Below are 19,135 nucleotides of genomic sequence, written 5' to 3' on the forward strand. Positions count from 1 at the left end.
TAGTTCCAAATTGTTTTCCAAACCCATTCATAGCTGCTCCAACCACAAGGCATTAAAGAGCCCAACTTCTTACAGTCCTTCCAACAGCTACTGTTTTTTGTGGATTATTTCTTAATCTTTGCCAAACTGACTGCCAAGAGGCAAAATCTTAGTTGTTTTAATTTATATTTCACTTACTATTAGTGATTTAGAAAATTATTTTATATGGTTGTTGAGAGTTAGCATTTTTTCTTTTGAAAACTCTCTGTTCATATCATTTCACACTTACCTACTGGGAATAAATTGTTAGCTATTTACTTTCTTTAAAAAATTTATTGATACATCTTTTTAATATAAGTGATTTCCTAAGCTATTTCTACTGCCTCCAATCTAGTGAACCTTTCCTTGTAATAAAGCGGAGAAGAACAGTGATGAAGAAACAGCTGATATGTTGATGTCTGACAATGACACATGCAACCTATTGTTCTTCACGTCTACAGTGAAAGGACAAAGTATATTTCCTCATCATTCCTCTGAGGCCAAATTTGGTCATTATAATTACACAGCAATCAGTTTTGTTTTATTGTGTTTTTTAAAATTTACATTGTTGAAGTCAAGTATATTATTTTCCTGGCTCTGTTTACTTCCTTCTAAATCCTTTCATGCAATATAACAGGCATTTATTAAGTGCCTACTATGTACTGGGTACTGAGGACCACAAAGAAAACAGTCCTTACCCTCAACAATATGTATGTATGCAAATAATAATATAAGGTAGTTTGGGGATAGAGGGCATTAACAGCCTGGGTGATCAGAAAATGCTTCACATACAAGATGGTGCTAAAGCTGATACTTAAAGGAAATAAGGGATTCTAAGAGACAGAAATGAAGAGGGAGCGATGGAGGAATGGAGGATGCCCAGTGCAAAGGCATGGAGAATGGTGAAGGAGTATTTAGGAAGGTAAGTAATAGGCTAGAAAGGTAGATTGGGGGTAGGCTAATGGCCTTAAAAGCCAAATATAAGGATTTATATTTACCCTAGAAACAACAAGGCACCACTGAAATGCATTTAATAGGAGAATGAGTTGGTTTACACATGCCCTGTGCTTAAAGAAAATCATTTTGGTAGCTGTTTAAAGAATAGATTCAAATCAGGAAAAACTTGAAGCATGCGATCAATTAGGAGGCTGTTGCAAGTATTTCCATGTTTCCCTAAATTCTTCATCATCATACTTGTTATTTCTTTTTTTTTTTTCAGACCAAGGCTTTTATTTTATTCATTTCTTGCTTTTAAAATATTCTTCGATGACATCTTTGGCCTGAGATTCCTTGCCATAGTCCTTAACAACAATGCAACTGCAGCCAACCACTTTACGGGGCTTTCCCTCTCTGTCAATTTTACAGAGGCCTACCCATTTGCCCAGCTTCTTGTTGTCATCAACCTTGATCAAGTTGATTTGGTGCTCAGCACACAGGGCCTCAACCAACTTTACATACATAGGTTCATCACAGTTGGAAGCAAGAATACAAAGATGGGCTTGGCATTTGTCTGAGGCTTTGGCAGCTTCACGAATTCCATGAGCTAGGCCATCGTGGATGAGTGCAGTCTTCAGCACTTCTCTTAGAGCGGTGTTAACATCCATTACACCTCCAGCAGCAATGCCTTCCTCGGCCATGGCAGCGGTTCACGGGTGAAGCTGAATTTTGGAAACACCCGGGAGTCTCCGCTTCCCACTCGACTCAGAGGCGATAGGGAAAGAGCATATTTGTTATTTCTTATGGGAAATAGCAAGTTCTAATCCCTTCTTCCTTCTTTCTACAGTAGTGTATTCCTTTTATCCTCCTTTCTCTTTCTCTTAAAACTGTCAGAACAAAACTAATCCACCCCAAGGACTTCTGTTTTTCTTATTTCACACCCTCAATACCCTTTGAAGGCATTGAGGTTTTGAAGGGACCAGTCCAATGATTTAAAATTCTTTCCCCTTTTACCTGTTTTCCAGGTAATTTGTTTTTGATATCAGATATCTTTCTATTAGAATGTTAACATTACATCATCCTACAGCTTCTTCTGATTGCTCAAATAAATTATCTTTTTAGGTTTCTCTGAACTGTTCTGTTTGTATTTCAAATTTCCTAGTCAGCTCTTTTTTTTTAAATCAGAAATGCTTAACCACCCTCTTTTTCATTAAAGATTTATTTCCCTTTGTCTCCTCTCCCCCAATAAGATTATGCTCAGCTTTACAGGGTAAGTTATTTTTGATGGTAAGCCTATCTCTTTTGCCTTTTGGCAAGACCTCTCATTTTTTAGTAGAAGCCCTATCAGATCTTGTGTGATTCTGATTGTGATATCTTGATATTTGAACTACTTTCTGGCTGCCTGAAGTTTTTTGTTTGTTTTGTTTTTTTGATGCTCTGGATCTTAGTAATGACATGCCTAAGACTTTCCCTTTGGGGGTTCTTTTCAGGAGATGATCCATGGATTCTATGTTTACTTTGTATTCTGGTAGTAATAAATCTGGGAAGTTTTCATTTATGATATCTTTAAATATAATGTCCAGGCTTCTTTTTTTAAATCATGGTTTTCTGGGAATTAAATGATTTTAAATTCTCTCTCCTTGACCTGTTTTCCAGGTAATTTGTTTTTGATATCAGGCATTTTACATGTCCTTCTATTTCTGAATCTTGACTTTGTCCTAATAGTAATTGCGGTCTCATTGATTATAGCTTGGTTTATTCTTATTTTCAGGGATTCCATTTTTTGGGTAAAGATGACCATTTTCTCTTCTAAGCTATTTATTCACCTTCCAATTCTTTTCTCAAGAGCTTTCACTTATCTTCTCTCCTTTTCTCTCTCTCTGTCTCTCTCTCTGTCTCTCTCTGTCTGTCTCTGTCTCTCTGTCTCTCTCTACCTCTCTCTCTCTCTCTCAGTGCTTGCTTCATTTCTAGGTGTTCATCCGTGTGAAAAGTCCATTTTTTCCTTTGAGCCTCTGCTTGCAGTTGTTTAGGAGTTACTCTCTATTCCTTTTTGGGGATCATTAGATTTGCAATAAAATTTTATACTGGTTGATGTTTTCTTTGATTTACTCATGTCTCCTGCTTTAGTTACTGAATTGAGACTGGACCAGGCCATCTTCCACTCCTTGGTACACTTTGGGTTCGGTGGTCTGCTCTGCTCTGCCCTGCTTGGTCTTCCTTTGGGTCACCTGGATTTCTGGGCTGACCTTCACCTCCTAGGGCATGACCCCCTTGAGACTTTGAGTTTCCCAATGATGGATCTTTGTGTCTTCTCTTATGTCTCAGGACAGGGCGCTAAGGATGTCAGAGCTCTAGTATCCAGCTCCTCAGCACTTCCAAGCGCCTGTGGATTGAAATTAAACTGAAGCACAAAGCTCTGACCACAATCAATTTATTAGCAAAGCCAATAAATTTGCCTCTAAATAGGATCTCAGCCTCCTCATCAAGCTAAGACCCTGCATGAGGGCTGATGGATCATTTTTATTGACAAAAGGAGGAACATCCAAAAAATAGAAAGCAAAAAATAGATGGGGAAGACAATATGATTGGTTACAAAATCAGAAGCATCATAGGAACAATATGATTGTTTGGAAATCAGGAATGTGGGACTAGCAACTGCCCTTCCATCGTGCTAGGAAATTCTAATTGATTTAGTCCATCTGCAAAAATAACTAATGGTATATAGATAACAGATTTTCCTCTAATTGTACAAGGACAGCTAGTGGTATTAGAGATAATAGGTTTCTTTTAATTAGAGTGATTTATAGGGAAACTAAACTTTTAAACTTAATTCAAAGAGGAAGACTGAACTTTTGAACCTATGAACTTCTGAACTTAATTCAAACATAAACATGACTTAGGCACTTACACAAGATGTGGATGGTGATACAGAATAGAATCAATTTTGATTTTCTTAGGCGCCACCCTAAGGCTTTCTGAGGGGAACCTTCTAGTTTTGCTGCCTTCAAATACTGAGCTTTTCTGGCTACCTATGTTTCCAGCCAGTCTCTGGTCTCCCAGGAAAGCCCTGAGCTGATGCTGGCTTTGCTGGCAGCCCCTTTCCTATTTCACTTGAGTGTCTGACTGACATTCTATGCAATTCTGGGGTGGAAGCAGTTTATTATTAGATTTCTTGAGCATTATTCACTCTGCTGCTAATTTGGGGGTTCTGCTGGAGTGGGCAGGTGGGAGATGAGTAGCCTGTCTCCCAATCTGGTAGCCATATTGGCCAGAAGACACCTTATTAAATTTCTATAGTGTGACTTGGGTTAAGTATCCATTTGGAACCTTTATTGTGGCATATGGCACAAGACGTTAGTACTGAAGTAATAGTAAGTTAGTATTGAAATTCATTAGATACCTCAGAGTTGTAAAGGAAAAGCTTAGTAAGGGAAAAGCTTAGTAAGGTGTTATATAAATATGTTATTGCTTTGTATAAATATAGCATTATATAAATGTACAGAGGCAACATATATTAATGCCATGGTTCTCAAAATGTGGTCTGGGGACACTTAGCAGTCCCTCAGATCCTTTCAGGAGGTCCACAAAGGTCTTAAAACTATTTTCATAATACTATTAAGATGTTTTAATTTTTAATCCGGTAACTACCGGTACCTATAACCCCTCTTTGAGGAGGGGTCTTCAGTAATTTTTAAGAGTGTAAAGTGGGGCAGTTAGATGGTGCTGTGGATACAGCACTGGCCCTGACATCAGGAGGACCTGAATTAAAATCCAGTCTCAGACACTTACTAGCTGTGTGAACCTGAGCAAGTCACTTAGCCCCAATTGCCTCAAAAAAAAAAAAGTGTCAAAGAGGTCCTGAGAACAAACAGTTTCAGAACTGTTAAGTTAGTGGACAGAGAGCTGGCCTCAGATTAAGGAAAACTTGGCATAAGTCCTGCTTCTGCTTCATAGGTATGTGCCATTGGACAAATCACTTAATTTCTATATAATTTCTAAGAGTATAAGTTGCAGAACAGTTATTGATTTGCATTGGCCGACGGAATTTCTTCACTAGAAATTCTACACACCACTGAAATCACAGGTACAGACACCCACCCACCCCCATCCATTTCAACTGTTTTGTATATGGTACCCATTTACTTTTAAACAATTGGTAAGTTAATTATAATTCTATTTAGTAAGCAATTTCTCCAGGCCTTAAGCAATACTCTTAACCCAGTTTCATTTATCACATATATTTATATGTGTATGTATATATAGGTAGCTAGGCTGCTGGACTTGGAATCAAGAAGTCCTGAGTTCAAATGTAGCCATAGACACTTACTAGCTGTATGACCCTGGGCAAGTTACTTAAATCTCTATTTGCCCCAGTTTCCTCATCTATAATAGCACCTATCTCCTAGGGTTGTTTTGGGGATCAGATGAGATAATTTTAACTATATGTGCCTGGCATATAGTCAAGTGCTATAAAAATGCTAGCTGCTATTATTATTTACACATACATGTGTTTATCTGTATATACGTATTTTAAATGTACCTCCTGCATTTTTACAAAAATTCTACTCTTTTCTACTTTTTTCTTAATGAAGCTAACTCTGAATTGGTAAGAGGCTTTGGTATCTGCATTTTAGATGATTCCTGACTCTTGTGATTAATTGTGGAGTGACTAAGAGACTGAGGGTGATGTTTATATCCAAATATCCCATTTGCTGGAGATGGAACATGGAGTATTGACTGTCAAATTGGGAAGTTAAAAAATGATCTTTAAAGGCTCCAATAGGTGATGCCTCATAAGATTGGTTTCAAAGCTCAGTTCCAGTGCTTCCTTCTAAATGATTTTTGATCCTTCCAGATGCTAGTGTGTCTCCCCACTGCATTACCTTTTATATATAACTATATATAGATAAATATTTATATATCATATTATATAGTGTAATGATATACACCCATATTTCTTCCACTGGAACGGTTGCTTCTGGGGGGGTGCCTTTTTTCCCTTTGTTTCCCCATTTCCTGGCACAGTGCATTTAATATAGTGGGTCCTTAATAAGTAATTGTTGATCGATAGTTGTCCTAGGAGACCTCAGCATATTTGGTGATTTCTCACATTCAATTTCGTGTACCTTGTCTTGTTAAAACTAAAAATTTACTATTCAAAATTCTCAAAAATAAATAAATGTGAAAGAAATTTAGTTAAATTTTCAATTTTTTTTGTAAGTTCATAGCATTTATACTCCTGAAGTTATTAAAACTTAAAACTGCACTAAGACTTTTTGGGACACTTTGTACACATTAAAATATAAACCTATAAATACGCACAGAAATGAGAGGAAGCATGGATAGAGATCTGACCTCTGAGTTAGGAAGATGTGGGTTCAAGTCTTGCCTCTGACAAGTGCCGGCTGTGGGCCTTGGGCAAGTTACTTAACTTCCCACCTCCAGGGGAAACTCCCTACCATTATAAATTGCACAGCAATTGTCATTCTGCACTGATAGAGCAAATTTTCTTACAGGGAATTCCCTGCACTGGTGAAATCACAGATACATATTTATTAACATACACACGTAGTAAGGGTGTGTGTGTGTGTGTGTGTGTGTGTGTGTGTGTGTGTAAAAGGTTGGGGCAGATCCTAAAGAGAAAAACTGTAAAGCTAACTCACAGAAATAATTTTTGTTGGCAAAAGGGATGTGTAAAGAAAGAATAGATAGTGCAAATAATCTGTGTACGTGTGCCATTTTATTCTTGGACTCACCATGAATTATTTAATATTGATTTAGCTGTTTGCTGTGATGTGCCTAGCAAGGATGCTTTTATCAATGATTCTACAGTGAAATCTGTGGTGGGGGGAAAAAGTTTATTTTCGTTAGCCTTATACAGAGAAGTAGATTTCAGGTACAGAGAAGTTAAAAGATTTCATGACGAAACAATGAGGTTACTACCAAAACTGGCCTTAGATTTCACCTCTTCTGAAATTACTCCCTGTTGCTGAATGAGAACCTAAAGAGCATGTGTGCGTGGTCTCCCCGAAACCATTGGATCTACTTTCATGAACTTTTAAGAACAAGACATGGCCTGTACCAGTTTTTAAATAAAATAAACCTTGCCTTGCTCTGACTTCAGTAGTTCAGTGCTTAACTTGCTTTCATGTCATTAACATGTGATGCCGTCAATCAAAACAGCTTACTGTATAATTCTTCCAACATTGTTGGGCAACGGGAATAGTATTTGCCGCTACATGGGTTCCTTTCCCGGGTCTAAATGTCTTTCCCTTCTAGATTTTACAAAATAACTACTTTAGGAGATCTCAGATTTAATATCATTGTAGATTTCGATGTTTATTTAGTATGCCACTCATGAGGTGGAAGTATTGGCACAGCACGTGGCACCGCTTTTTAACAAAAATGAAGCCCTGAAGCTCGTTCTCCGTGCGCCGCTCCGCTCCCCCCATTATAATTCTCTGTGAGATCTGCCACTCAGGTTTTGCAAACAAAATAGAAAGAACTCTGTACTTAGAAGCCTAAGTGCTCTCTTCTCTTCCCAGAGAAGCCAGCCATTTCCCCTCATTTCCATGTATCTCAGTTCAAATATCATAAATATATGTCTACTGCAAATAGACTAAAATCCCTTAAAATAGATTCCTATAAGAATGCAACAGACAGAAAAGACGAAGCAGGCTTCAGAGAAGTAGGCAAAGTTGTGCCTAATTCTCTGCAGGTCCTTGGGGCACCGGGTAGTTCACTCACAGAGTAACTGTGTCCATAAACCGGCATTTTAGAAACCTAAGACGCTAGGATCCGGGAGAAAAAAAAGCTTCCTCTCTCTTTTCCATTGACTCTATCCAAGTTCCAAGTTTCGCTTTTGTTCTTCCCCGGAGAGCCTCCTCTGTGGTTATTCTGTACCACCAGAGGGCACCAGCTACAGACTCGTAAGGGCCACCCCCGCCGGCGCTTCTTGTGCATTGTCAGAACTGAAGTCCACGAATGAGCTTTGGCTCTCGGATTGGCAGAAAGGCTGGAAGGATGGACCTCTCATAGCATTAGAGTCAAACACACTTAGCACATAAAATGTTGTGCTAGGTAGTAGGAATGCAAAGACCACCTCCTTCCTCATTCCTCCCCCCCTAAAAAAAACTGAAGAGGGTAGAGAGTAGATTTTGGAGAGGTCCTTTGAGATTCTCCATTTAAAGAAGAGGCCCAGGACTGCCACCTACCTCATCATACCCTGCCCCTCTCCATTGCTTTTCATGTTCCCCATTAGATTGTGAGCTCTTTGAGGGTAAGTTTGGTCTTTTGGATTAGAATTTATCGACCAAGTTCTAATTCTGGTTCCACTTCTGTTTTGCCGGGTGGTCTGAGGATGTAGGTGAAGTAGGGGATAGAGCATTAGACCCAGAGTTAGAGAGAATCTTTTTTTCTTTCTTCATATCCATCTTAGTACAGTGCTTGGCACATAGTAAGTGCCTAGTAAATGTTTATTGAGTGACTGAAAGCATGGGTGATTGTGGAGGCAATCTGCCATTCTAAGAGGAGAAGGGAATAGGCTCGAGAGTATACGTACAATGGTTGGCTTTGGTGAGAAGGGTCACCTATTAAAGACTGGAGGAAAGGAGAAAATGGTGCTGTTAAAAAGATTTGAGATATATATAAAAGGGAAAAGAGGAAACTTACAGAAAATAGCTCCTATTTTCTCAGTAATTCACATGCCAAGGTCCTGAGCTGAAGAATGGGGAGTGGTGATTTAGGAGGCTTGAGGAGAGAAGGTTTGAGGGTGGTCTCCCAAATTAGTGTATTTTTGGCTTATTTTGCCACCACCCAGAGTTGCCTCTCAGAAATCAAAGAATCTAGCTCGTGAGGGTAAAAAGGGTCCCTAGATTACATATAGGCACTCAAGGTAACAATGCAATTTCATTGCTGTCTGGCATATGTAGGTACAAAATAGCCTTTATTGCACTCCACAGAAATGCAGAAAATGAAAAGATTTCATAGCCCCAAAATAATACTTAACACATTAAGGGTTCACAATAGCCCTTAAAAAATTGGTATAATTCTCTGACCTCTCCAATGAGTTCCACAGGGTCTTAAAGCTGTTCAGACTCATAACCCCAGCATGTCATTTAGACTTCTTTTAGAAGAGAAACAAACTTGGGGTTGCTAATCAGAACAATACTAGAAGCTACTGCTATCCAAGGAAACCCCTCCCCGCTTCTGTCTCTAGAAAGACAGATTCTAACTAGGAGACTGGGGTTCCAGAACTTTTGTCCAGAATTTTTTTTAGCATTGTCCAGACCTTTTTGACACCCCTCCTCCACCATCCAGGAAGCTGGGGTTCAGGAGCTCCTATCATTTAGACCATCTGCTTCCCATACATACGGCTGCCACATGGTTGAGAATTACCATTACTTCTTTGAGACTAGGTCTGAGAGCCCAGTGTCTAGGAACTCTTCTCTACAGCTATATGGGTGACAACATGCCTGCTACTGCTACCAGGATCTGCCCCAAGGCAGCCTTAACACCTCCTAGAAGAATTCCCTCTACCCAGCTCCTACCCATCCCAATCCCCAGCCCTAAATTGCTCCTAACCCTGATATTCTCTTAAGATTTTCCCAGAAAACAGAAGACAAAAGGGGAAAAGGGAACAAAAGATTCTAACTGCTCCCTTTTAAGGCCAACATAAAGGGGTGACTTCTAACTCATTTCTGTCCCTTAGCAATGTGAGCCACTGGGTCAGCTCCAGTCATTGAGACTTAATCAGGAGATGACCTTACTCCTTCTCCAGGCTGTCTAACAAGAGAGCTTCATGGATACTTTCCATGGATACTTCCATCTCCAAAAGGAGATGCTATCAAAAGTCCCAGACAAAGGCTTGTTACTCTTCATCATTAAACCTGTTTGAAGACAATTCAGGAGAAGTCAGTAGATATGATAAGGTTGAAGATGTAAGAGATCAAATCCCTTAGGATATCAGGCTGCTAGAAAGAGTTTCTGGGTTCTTGGGTCACTCATTCCCTGTTGCTCTGAAAATAGGTAGGAAATTCACGTTTTTGAGATTGTACTCTGGAAGATTCTTAGGAGAAGTTAGGGCCTGTTTCTGAATTAGATGGGATTTGTTCTAAGACAAGCTTCTTGTGTGTTTCATGTCCAACTTCCTCTTCCTAAATACTGTAAGATATTTAGAAAAATGATCTGGGCTGGTATACTGGAAAGATAACTGATTCTTGAATCAGAGAGCCTGGGTTCAAAATCCTTCTGATGCTTATTATCTGTGTGACCTGGGGAAAGTTATGGCACCTTTCTGGGGCTTCAGTCTCATCTGTAAAGGGACTCAGGTTAGATGGTCTCTGAGGTCCTTCCCAATTCTAAATCCATGATCTTTTGACTACCAAGCACTGTCTGATTTGCCAGAAAAACACAGAAAAAATTAAGGATTTCAGTACTGTTTGTATTATGCTGTATAAGGTAGTCCTGTCAAGGCATGAATGGGAATAGAGGTCTCCTTTCATCATGGGGGATTGTTATCATCTTTGATGGCAGTGGTAATCCACAAAGAGTTTGAATGAGTCAGGTTGAGAGGCCGATGAGTAAACCTGCTACAATGCAAACTTCCACTGAGTGGGAGCTGGCTGACCTTCCGTCTTATTCAGGATTTAGCTCTCAAGAGAGAACTAGAGTTTTAGTCTGGCATTATGATTTTAGGCAAAGAGAATAGGTGAAGGGAATGGGGGGAAAGTACCTTGTAAAAGCAAAACCCTATTTTAGTCAAGAGATCTTTTTCTTAATCTGGGGCATAAACCACTTGCAGCCAAGATTGTGGAAGGTATTACTGGTTTGATCAAATGAGAATTATGTACAAAGCTTTGTAAACCTTGAAACACTGTATAAATGAGAGCTATTATTCAATAAAATATAAATTCCTTGAGGGTAGGGACTGTTCCTTCCTTCCTTCCTTCCTTCCTTCCTTCCTTCCTTCCTTCCTTCCTTCCTTCCTTCCGTCCTTCCTTTCTCTTTTACTTTTTTATCCCCATTACCTAATACAGTGCCTGGCACATAGTAGGTACTTAATAAATGCTTGTTGAATTGAATTGATATGAATGCCTATCCTAGGAGAGGACAAAGAGGTATATATGAGATACTGTTAATGAATGGATTGTGAAAAATTAGGGAGTAGGAGAGATATCTGGAGGAAATGGAGGAGTGTGTGTTCTGGCAATTAGGGAGAAGAGGTAGCAGAGGACCAGTAGATACCTCCTCCTTCATCCCTTGTATTTAAAGGCCTTCTTCTCCAGTGGCCCCCATCTTGCTCAGGCGCTCTCCGGACTGCAGAGTCCGATAGGTATGAATGTGTCACATCCTTGAATTCTGGCATATCATTGGGCAGCAGTCAGCATGGGGTATCTGGGGGATTGAGGACAATCACCATAAAGGGGTTAGGGTGCTAGGAGACTCTTTATGATTCTCTTAGACATCTGCTCAGCCTCTGGGCTCTTGTAAAGCAAGCTCATTTGTAGGATTAACCTTTTCTCTTCCTACTTGGCCTTTCATAGCTGGTTGAGTCTTGGCGATCGAACTTTTCAGACACGACTAATGTGGGTATTTGTTTTTGTTGAGCTATCTGTATTAGGGGCTTAATCAATCAATCAATTAATTGCTCATTGGGAGAGGGTAGAGGGATTGACAGATTTAACTTTGTTAATTGAGAAAATAAAGAAAATAAATTTTAAACAATTTAAAATGTGGCATGTTTTCCCACCCTATTATACTCAATAAAATTAATCTGGACTCAAAAGTATGAAAGGAATGAGCCTAGGGAGAATGTGAATTAAAAATGAAATATGTGGTCCCGTAAGCTTTATGTTGTCGGTGAAGCATGGGGTGCAAGCCTGAGACTTGGAACCAGGAGACACAAAGTCTAATCCCGGTTCCAGTTCTGATTTGGTGGGTGATGAGAGGAAAGTGTATGAAGTAGTGGATCAGGCATTAGACTTGGAGTCAGGTAAGACCTTTGTTTGAATCCCACATCAGATGCTTACCAGCAGTGTGACCTTGGGCAAAGCATTAACTTCTCTCAGGTTCAGTTTCATCATCCACAAAATATGGATGATAATAGTAACTCCTGGACAGGGTTATAGGATCAAATGAGTAAAGTATTTGAAGTATATTGCAGACCTTAAAATGCTATATAAATGTGAGATATTGTTGTTGTTATTTTCTTGGGAGTCAGTTAACCTCATTGCATATGAGCAAATAAAGAAAGGTACATGAAAGAGCTTTGAAAAGTATACAGTGCTATACACATAGGAAACAATATATTTTATTCTACTAGTTACTCTGATGTTGAGAATTGTTTGCTCTCAAGTGTTTGAGGAATGTTTTGAAGGATGGTAAGAGAATTTCCAGGGCTGATCCAAGGTAGCATGGTATAGTAGAAAAAGCAATGGATTTGGAGTCAAGGACCTGAGTCCAAGTGCTATCACTTTCTTCATTTAACTTGTGTCACTTTGGGTAAATCAATCAACCTCTCTGGATCCCAGTTGCATCATCTGTAAAATGAGGGGATTGGACTAGCTTCTAAGGTCCCTTTCTGTTCTAAATCCATGAACCTTCAAAATCTCTATAGATCTTTGTCTCCTATACTGACCCTTAATATTTCACAAATATGCTTGCAGAAATCTTTGGACATTCATTCCTTAAACTCTCCTTGTGTTGATATTGGTCACTGTGTTGTTCACTGCTTTGCTGACTCCTGCTCTTTCTTTTCTGTATGGTGAAGTCATGAATAGGGCACTGCAAAAGTGAGACCCATTCATTCTTTTCCTTTTCTCTACTATTAACCTCCTAGTGCATGACACCTTGGGACTGAATTTCTTTGTTTTTGTTTGTGTTAGTGATTGGCTATCAGAGGAAACATCTGGGGAAGAGCAACCAGGATGATTAGAAAAAAAAAAGGAAGAAGAAGGGATGAAGAGGCAGAGAAAAATGAGAATTTTTTTTGGTGAGGTAAAAGAAGGATGATGTCAGCCTGTATCGTGCAATGGAAGTTATTTATATGTTTCTGTTCTGTTCAATTGTACCGCTCTGTTAGAGGTTGTGTAGGACAAAGAAAGAGGCCTGAAGTTGGAATCAGATCACTGGATTTTAGGCCTCAGGGCCTACATCTATTAGTTTTGTGGCCTTGAGCCTCAGTTTCCTTATCTATAAGCTGAGGATGATAATAATAGTATCTGAATGACCTGGTTCACAGGATTACTAATAAACCATAAAGTTCAATTATGATGATGCTGAATAGTAGTATGGAAGTGGCTATGGGTTCTTGAATGGAAGGCAAGCCATATCTAAGCATTAAGTATAGGTCTGGTGATGAACTATGACTCTTTTGTTCGAGGGCTTGCCTGGCTAAATTTAGAGAGGCTGATCACTAGAGGGTTGACCATCAGGTAATTAATTTCTTGGGCACTGAAACCTATTAAATATCTACTAAGAAATGGAATATCCACATAGATGAAATCCTGTATCCCAGAAGTACTGACTTATTATTTTTATTATAAAATAAGGACTCAGGATTTTGATTAATTAGGAGCATTTATTTAGAAAGGCTTCTGTTGAAGCAGGTGGCCCTGCATCACCCACCCTGCCCCTTAACTCAGCCTCTCCTGACCAAGCCTTCTTGTTCCTCTTCCATTCAGTACTTTAATTTTTGTACATCTTTTTTGGTTTCTCTTTGGACACTTTTTGTAGAAAGTGACAGTATGGTAGCTGGTAGTAATGTTGTAGAGTCCATCAGAAACAGATTTTGCTGTATGTAGTCTTGAGGAAAATAACTGAAGGGAAATAGGGAAAAGAAGTAACTTGACCAGTGCCACATAGTACATTAGTAACAGAGTGATACCAGAGACAGCCCCCAGCCGTAGAGTCCCACAAAAATGAAACTGAAAGGGACCTGGCCTTTCTTTTCCACTAACTTGATGTATGACATTGGCTTGGTTACAACCTCCCCGTTTTCTTAGTCTGTAAAATGAGGATATTGGATTAGATGATCTCTAAGGTCTAACATTTTGCCATTCTTATTTCTAGGGTGAATTTATCTGTCAATAGTGCCTTCTATGTAAGGAGTTGTGGGGGGATGCAAAGATTTACCTGCTCTCCAGGAATTTGTAATTTAGTTGAGGTAGGAAGACATTACTTGATTGAAAAGACAACTACAGTAAGTAGGACTGGGCAGTGGGAGGTAGCAGTTCCAGCTTGGGGGTGGGGGTAAGGGCATCAAATAAGGCTCTGTGAAGGAGGTAGGATTTGAGTGACACAGGACTTAGATAGCGTGGAGGTAGAAAGAAGGGCATTCCAGACACGGAGGGTGGGCATGAGCAAAGGCAAAGGCGGTTGGAAAGTGCTTGGGGTGGGTTTGACCGGAGCTGAGGGTAGCAGGAAATTTAATAGAACACAGTACGGGTCAGATTTCATTGCAGTACACTTAAAAAAGATTTCCAGCTCTTTTCATTATATTGAAGTTCACTGTTTCAGGTATTTTGCAAAATATTTCATCAGTGTTTATTGTGATAATGCTCTTTTTGTAGAAATCGGCAGTATTAATTTTATTGTTTGTTTTTGCCTACCATTACTTTCATGTCGCCCCTCTTATGTCATCCTCAAACTGATTCTTCCTCAGGCTTTTTGGAAACAGCTCATGATACCAGGAGTGGAGAATGGGCTCTTGGCAGTACCTTACCTGTAAGTTTTCCCACCTTCCTCTTTCCTCTCTCCTTATTATACCCCGTCCCCGTCCCCCTCCCCACCCCCAACTGCAATAACTTTCTTTACATGCAGCTGAAGGGTCTCTTTTTCATACTATTTGGCCAAAGGAAAGAAGAGATGGGTGGAGCAAGATATCTCTGGGCTGGGGGAGACTGCATGAATGTTTGCAGCAAAGAAGAAAACCCGATGCTTGTGGCTAGAGCCTTGCTGTCCCCAGAGAACAAATGGGTAGCCTGTGGAAGCATCGCGGATGCCCTTGCAGTGCAGATGCAGGAGCAGCTGGGGAGATAGCCGCGCACATGCTTTAGCAGGAGCCGCGGTTCCTAGGAGACCAAGTAGCGAGTCCCCGAGAGGGAGGGGGGAAGGGGGAGGGGGAGGAGTGGGCTGCCGCTTTTAGCCGCTGAAAGGGCTGCAGGGAGCTCTGGGTAAGACATTTGCTGCTGCTGCTGCTGCTGCTGCTGCTGCTGCTGCTGCTGCCTCTGCCGCTGCCGCTGCTGCCGCCGCCGCCGCTGGCGGTTCTGCAGTGTTAGCTGCTGGAGAGAATCAGAGGAGAAAGGGAGGGAGGTTGGAGGGAGGAGGTCCGATTGCAGCCATGCTGAATCACTGTCCCTGATTCGATTGCTTTCCAACCTGGACTTCCACTCTCTTTCTGTCTCCCCACTGGCTGCCTGGGAACCGCGGGCAGACAGGACTTGTGAGCGGGGCTGGGAGCCGGGCTCAGTGCCGGAGCCCGCCGCCGCGGGAGCTGTGCACAATGGAGGGGGAAAGGTATGTGCATTTGTGTGTGTGTGTGTGTGTGTGTGTGTATGTATGTATGTATGTATGTGTATGTATGTATGTATGTATGTATGTGTGTGTGTGCGCGCGCGCGCTCGTGTGAGTGTGTGTGCGCGCGGGTGTTCACTGCAGTCTGTCTCCTTTGTATTTATATTGGGGAAGGCGGCTGCTGATGGGATAGAATCGAACCGGACAGCCAGAGCCCGATCCAGGGAAGCAGTGCTGCAAACCTGAGTTTCCCTGAAATCCCTCCTGCCCCCTGAAATCTGGCCCATGCACGGGCAAGCAGATAGACAGACAGACCGAACGAACGACCTCCCCACACCCAACCCCAAGCGTGCGAGGGAGATGAGCTTCTTGGCTGCAGAAGCAGGCTCGGGCTGCGGTGATGACGGGTTACCTAATCCGAGCTCGTCCAAGGAGACATTTCCTTTCCCAGGCTCTGGGTTGGTTTGCGATTAAGGGTCGGGGGTCGCATTCCAGATGTCACGGTTGGGAAGGGCTGCGAACACACACAGCTTAAGTGTTTCATGCTTTGAAATTGCTAGTGAAACACACCAGGGGCAGGCATGCAATGCTTGTTGTGCCCTACCTGGAGTTGGTGTGTAGCCTGCCTGCCTGCTTCAGCATTCGTGTCCTGTGTGCAAATTGGCGGTGGAAGGAGAGAAAATAGTCACTCTGACTTGTTATCTGACCCTAGTTTCATTTTGGTTCCTTATTTTAAAAGTTCATAATGTAAAAAAGAATGTATTTGCCGTAGAGAACCCTTTTCTTCAGACAAGGAACTTGTATATACAGACTTGCATTAAAAATAGGAATAGCAACCGTGACTTCTGCATGTACACACACAAATCACTAAAAATCCAGTTATTTAAGGACTTAATTTTATTTTTAAGTGACCATATCTGGTTTAGGGTGTGGATATGTCAGTGAGAAGGCCAAAACATCTCTCAAGTATTTATTTATTTTTTTGGTGGTGGTGGTAGGGGAGAGTAAGATGAATGGGAGCAAGTGGTGTTTTGAAGTTTCACTTATATAAGCTATCAAGGACTTTGGGTTTTTGTGGGGGAAAAAAAGCCTGTTAGAGCCCAGGGTGTCAGCCCTTTTAAATAATAGTGAGTTCCTGGACTTACTGAGAAAGAATGCCACCCCAGAGGGATGTTGGTATCTGGTCAATAAAAACCCAACAAAATGGTAATAGGCCTAAGTCAATGACAATCAAAGGGGAGTCTCTAAAGTCCATGTGCTCCCCCTGAGCTCCATGTAGCTCTGTGGCAATCCCAAGCTCCACAGTTTCCTCTGTAGCCGAGTATTGTCACTAGGGTCTCCCAGTTGTGGTAAAAGCTTTTTTAATTGCTGTGTCTCTGGTATTGTGTCTGAAAAGGCCTCCACTGGACAGTATATTTTATTGGTGTAATCCTCTCAGAAAGAATCCAGATCTTGTCTAGTACATGAAGTACAAGTCAGAGATTGATTTTCGTTGCTTGGGAAGGGAGCATCTATCAAAGATTGATGTCTCAAATGTTGTGCTTCTCTGCCTCATTGGCAATGCTGGCATTCTATGTTGACTTCTCTCCGAAGGACCTGTTATTAAAGGTTTTCAGGGAGCCACAGTTTTGGAGAATTGTTTTCCCAACCTGGTGGGGGAGAAATGGAATTCTGTACTTTAAACATTTTCTTTCAGTGTGGTAGGAACTCTGCCATCAGCAGTCAGAAACAGACCTTATTAAAGCCCTGAGATGGAAGGACATGGATGAGAAGAGACCACTAGGTGTGTGTAGAGTTGCAGAGGTAGGCAGGTGAGGGCAGGCAGAGGTCAGACTCTTGGAAAAGTAGGAAGTGATTGCTCAGCGACTAGAGTTGTCTAGTGGGTCTGGGGGCAGAGGTAATAATAACACTAGAATATTTGTATAGCTCTTTCAGGTGTGTAGAACACTTCACATACATTATCTCATTTGAATCTCAAAGCAGTTTTGGAAAGTAGGTTTTGTTTTTAATTTTCGCTTTACAGATGAGGAAGTGATTTGTCTAGGGGGTCGTATAGTTAAGGGTTTGGAGTGTGATTCACCCAGGTCTTCCTAACTCTAGATTGTGTACCCTAGCCCCCATACCACATTGCCTCTATGAGGGTGTTAGGCTAAAGGACAGACTTTATATTTATTCTCTATATACTTGTGTACTCATTATCTCCACTGATAGAATGAAAATTCCTTAAGAGCAAAGACTGTTTCTATAACCCAGTGACAAGCACAGTGCCTGGAACATAGATAGGATGATAGTTTTAATTTGAAAGGGGCTTCAGTGGCCCTTTATTTTAGATGAGGAAACAGAGGCCTCAGAAAGTTAAATGACTTGTCCAAAGCTACACAGCTAGTAAACATCAAAGGTAAAATTTGAATCTTGGGCCTCTGACTACAAAGTTAACACTCTTTCCATTCTACATCTTTACTGACAGTTTCTAATTTCTTGTTGATTGAGTAATCAGTTGATTAATCATCAAAGGTAATAAATATTGACATGAGTTATTAGGAAGCTATGAGAAATCCAAAGAAGGGGAGCCCTGCCCACCCCACCCCCTTCCCCAGGAGCTCGTGATCCAGTTGTTCTCCCTACCTTTCCTCCTCTCCTTGCACCACCCTCTTTAATGAGTTCAGGATTTCTTCAATCCTTGACTTCATTAATCATTGATTATTTAGGCGCCTGTTTATCCAAGGCCTATTGATTCCCTGACTGCCTTTTGGACATCCCTGAGTTCATAGGCACTTTCAACCTGGCAGTTTCCTGCTTTCGCCCTGTTACTCCTGCTGTACAGGCTTGAATAGCTTACAGTTTTCCTACTCCCCAAAGTCAAAATTCCCCCACCATGTGCTTGGAGCCTTATTTCCCATTACAACCTAGGAGTCAGGAAGATTCATCTTATGGAGTTCAAATTTGGCTGTGTGACCCTGGACAAGTCACTTAACCCTCTTTGCCTCAGTTTCCTCATCTGTAAAATGAGCTGGAGAAGGAAATGGCAAGCTGCTTCAGGATCTTTGCCAAGAACAGGGTCATGAAGAGTTGGACATGGCTGAAACAGCTAAACAACAGCAAACATGGTATGCACTCTCCACACTCTCCGGTCTTATTATCCTAGAGTATGGCCACATTCTTTGCTGTCTTTGTGCCTGATTCACTTGGAATGCTCATCTTTCTCGCACCAATCAAATAACACCCGCCTTTCACAGTCCATCTCTGGTCCTCCTTTTCCGTCGGGCTTCACATATTGTACCAACTGATTTTGCTCTCCCTCTTTTCTGAAGTGTATTTAGAATCAGAGGCTAGGGTTGGCGATGTTCCACCCACTCATCTTACAGAAGAGGCAACCGAGGTGAGGCAATACCCACAATACTCACTGAGGTAGTAATTAGCAGAGCCAGGATTTAAACTCAGGTCCTCTGAGCACTTTCCTGCCTTCATCAATTCTCAGTGCCCTGCACGTGGGGGAAAAAAAAAGGCCATTTATGACCCTTTCTTTAGTTGTTTAAAACAAAATTTAAATTTAAAAAATTAAATTGAAATAAAAAATTCAAAGTTTTTTAATGTAAGACTACTTAAAGCCCCAAGAATAATTTGTATTTTAATGGTTTTGTTCTCCATCCTTCTCTCAGTCTTTCTC

At 41.0% G+C, this 19,135-nt stretch overlaps 1 protein-coding gene and 1 pseudogene across 1 annotated transcript in view; one reads left to right on the top strand and one right to left on the bottom strand.

Moving 5' to 3' along the window:
- Positions 1-1,221: 1,221 nt before the first annotated feature.
- Positions 1,222-1,717, bottom strand: LOC110211683 (small ribosomal subunit protein eS12 pseudogene; annotated as a pseudogene).
- Positions 1,718-15,137: 13,420 nt separating this feature from the next.
- Positions 15,138-19,135, top strand: part of KLHL3 (kelch like family member 3) — a 161,481-nt gene continuing 157,483 nt past the window's right edge. Inside the window, 1 exon segment of the mRNA XM_020991250.2 lies at positions 15,138-15,471. Within this exon segment, the coding sequence (XP_020846909.1) occupies positions 15,458-15,471 (14 nt within the window). The 5' untranslated portion in view covers positions 15,138-15,457.

This window comes from Phascolarctos cinereus, unplaced genomic scaffold (genome assembly GCF_003287225.1).
Source record: "Phascolarctos cinereus isolate Bilbo 61053 unplaced genomic scaffold, phaCin_HiC Scaffold_2;HRSCAF=192, whole genome shotgun sequence".
NCBI classification, from domain to species: domain Eukaryota; kingdom Metazoa; phylum Chordata; class Mammalia; order Diprotodontia; family Phascolarctidae; genus Phascolarctos; species Phascolarctos cinereus.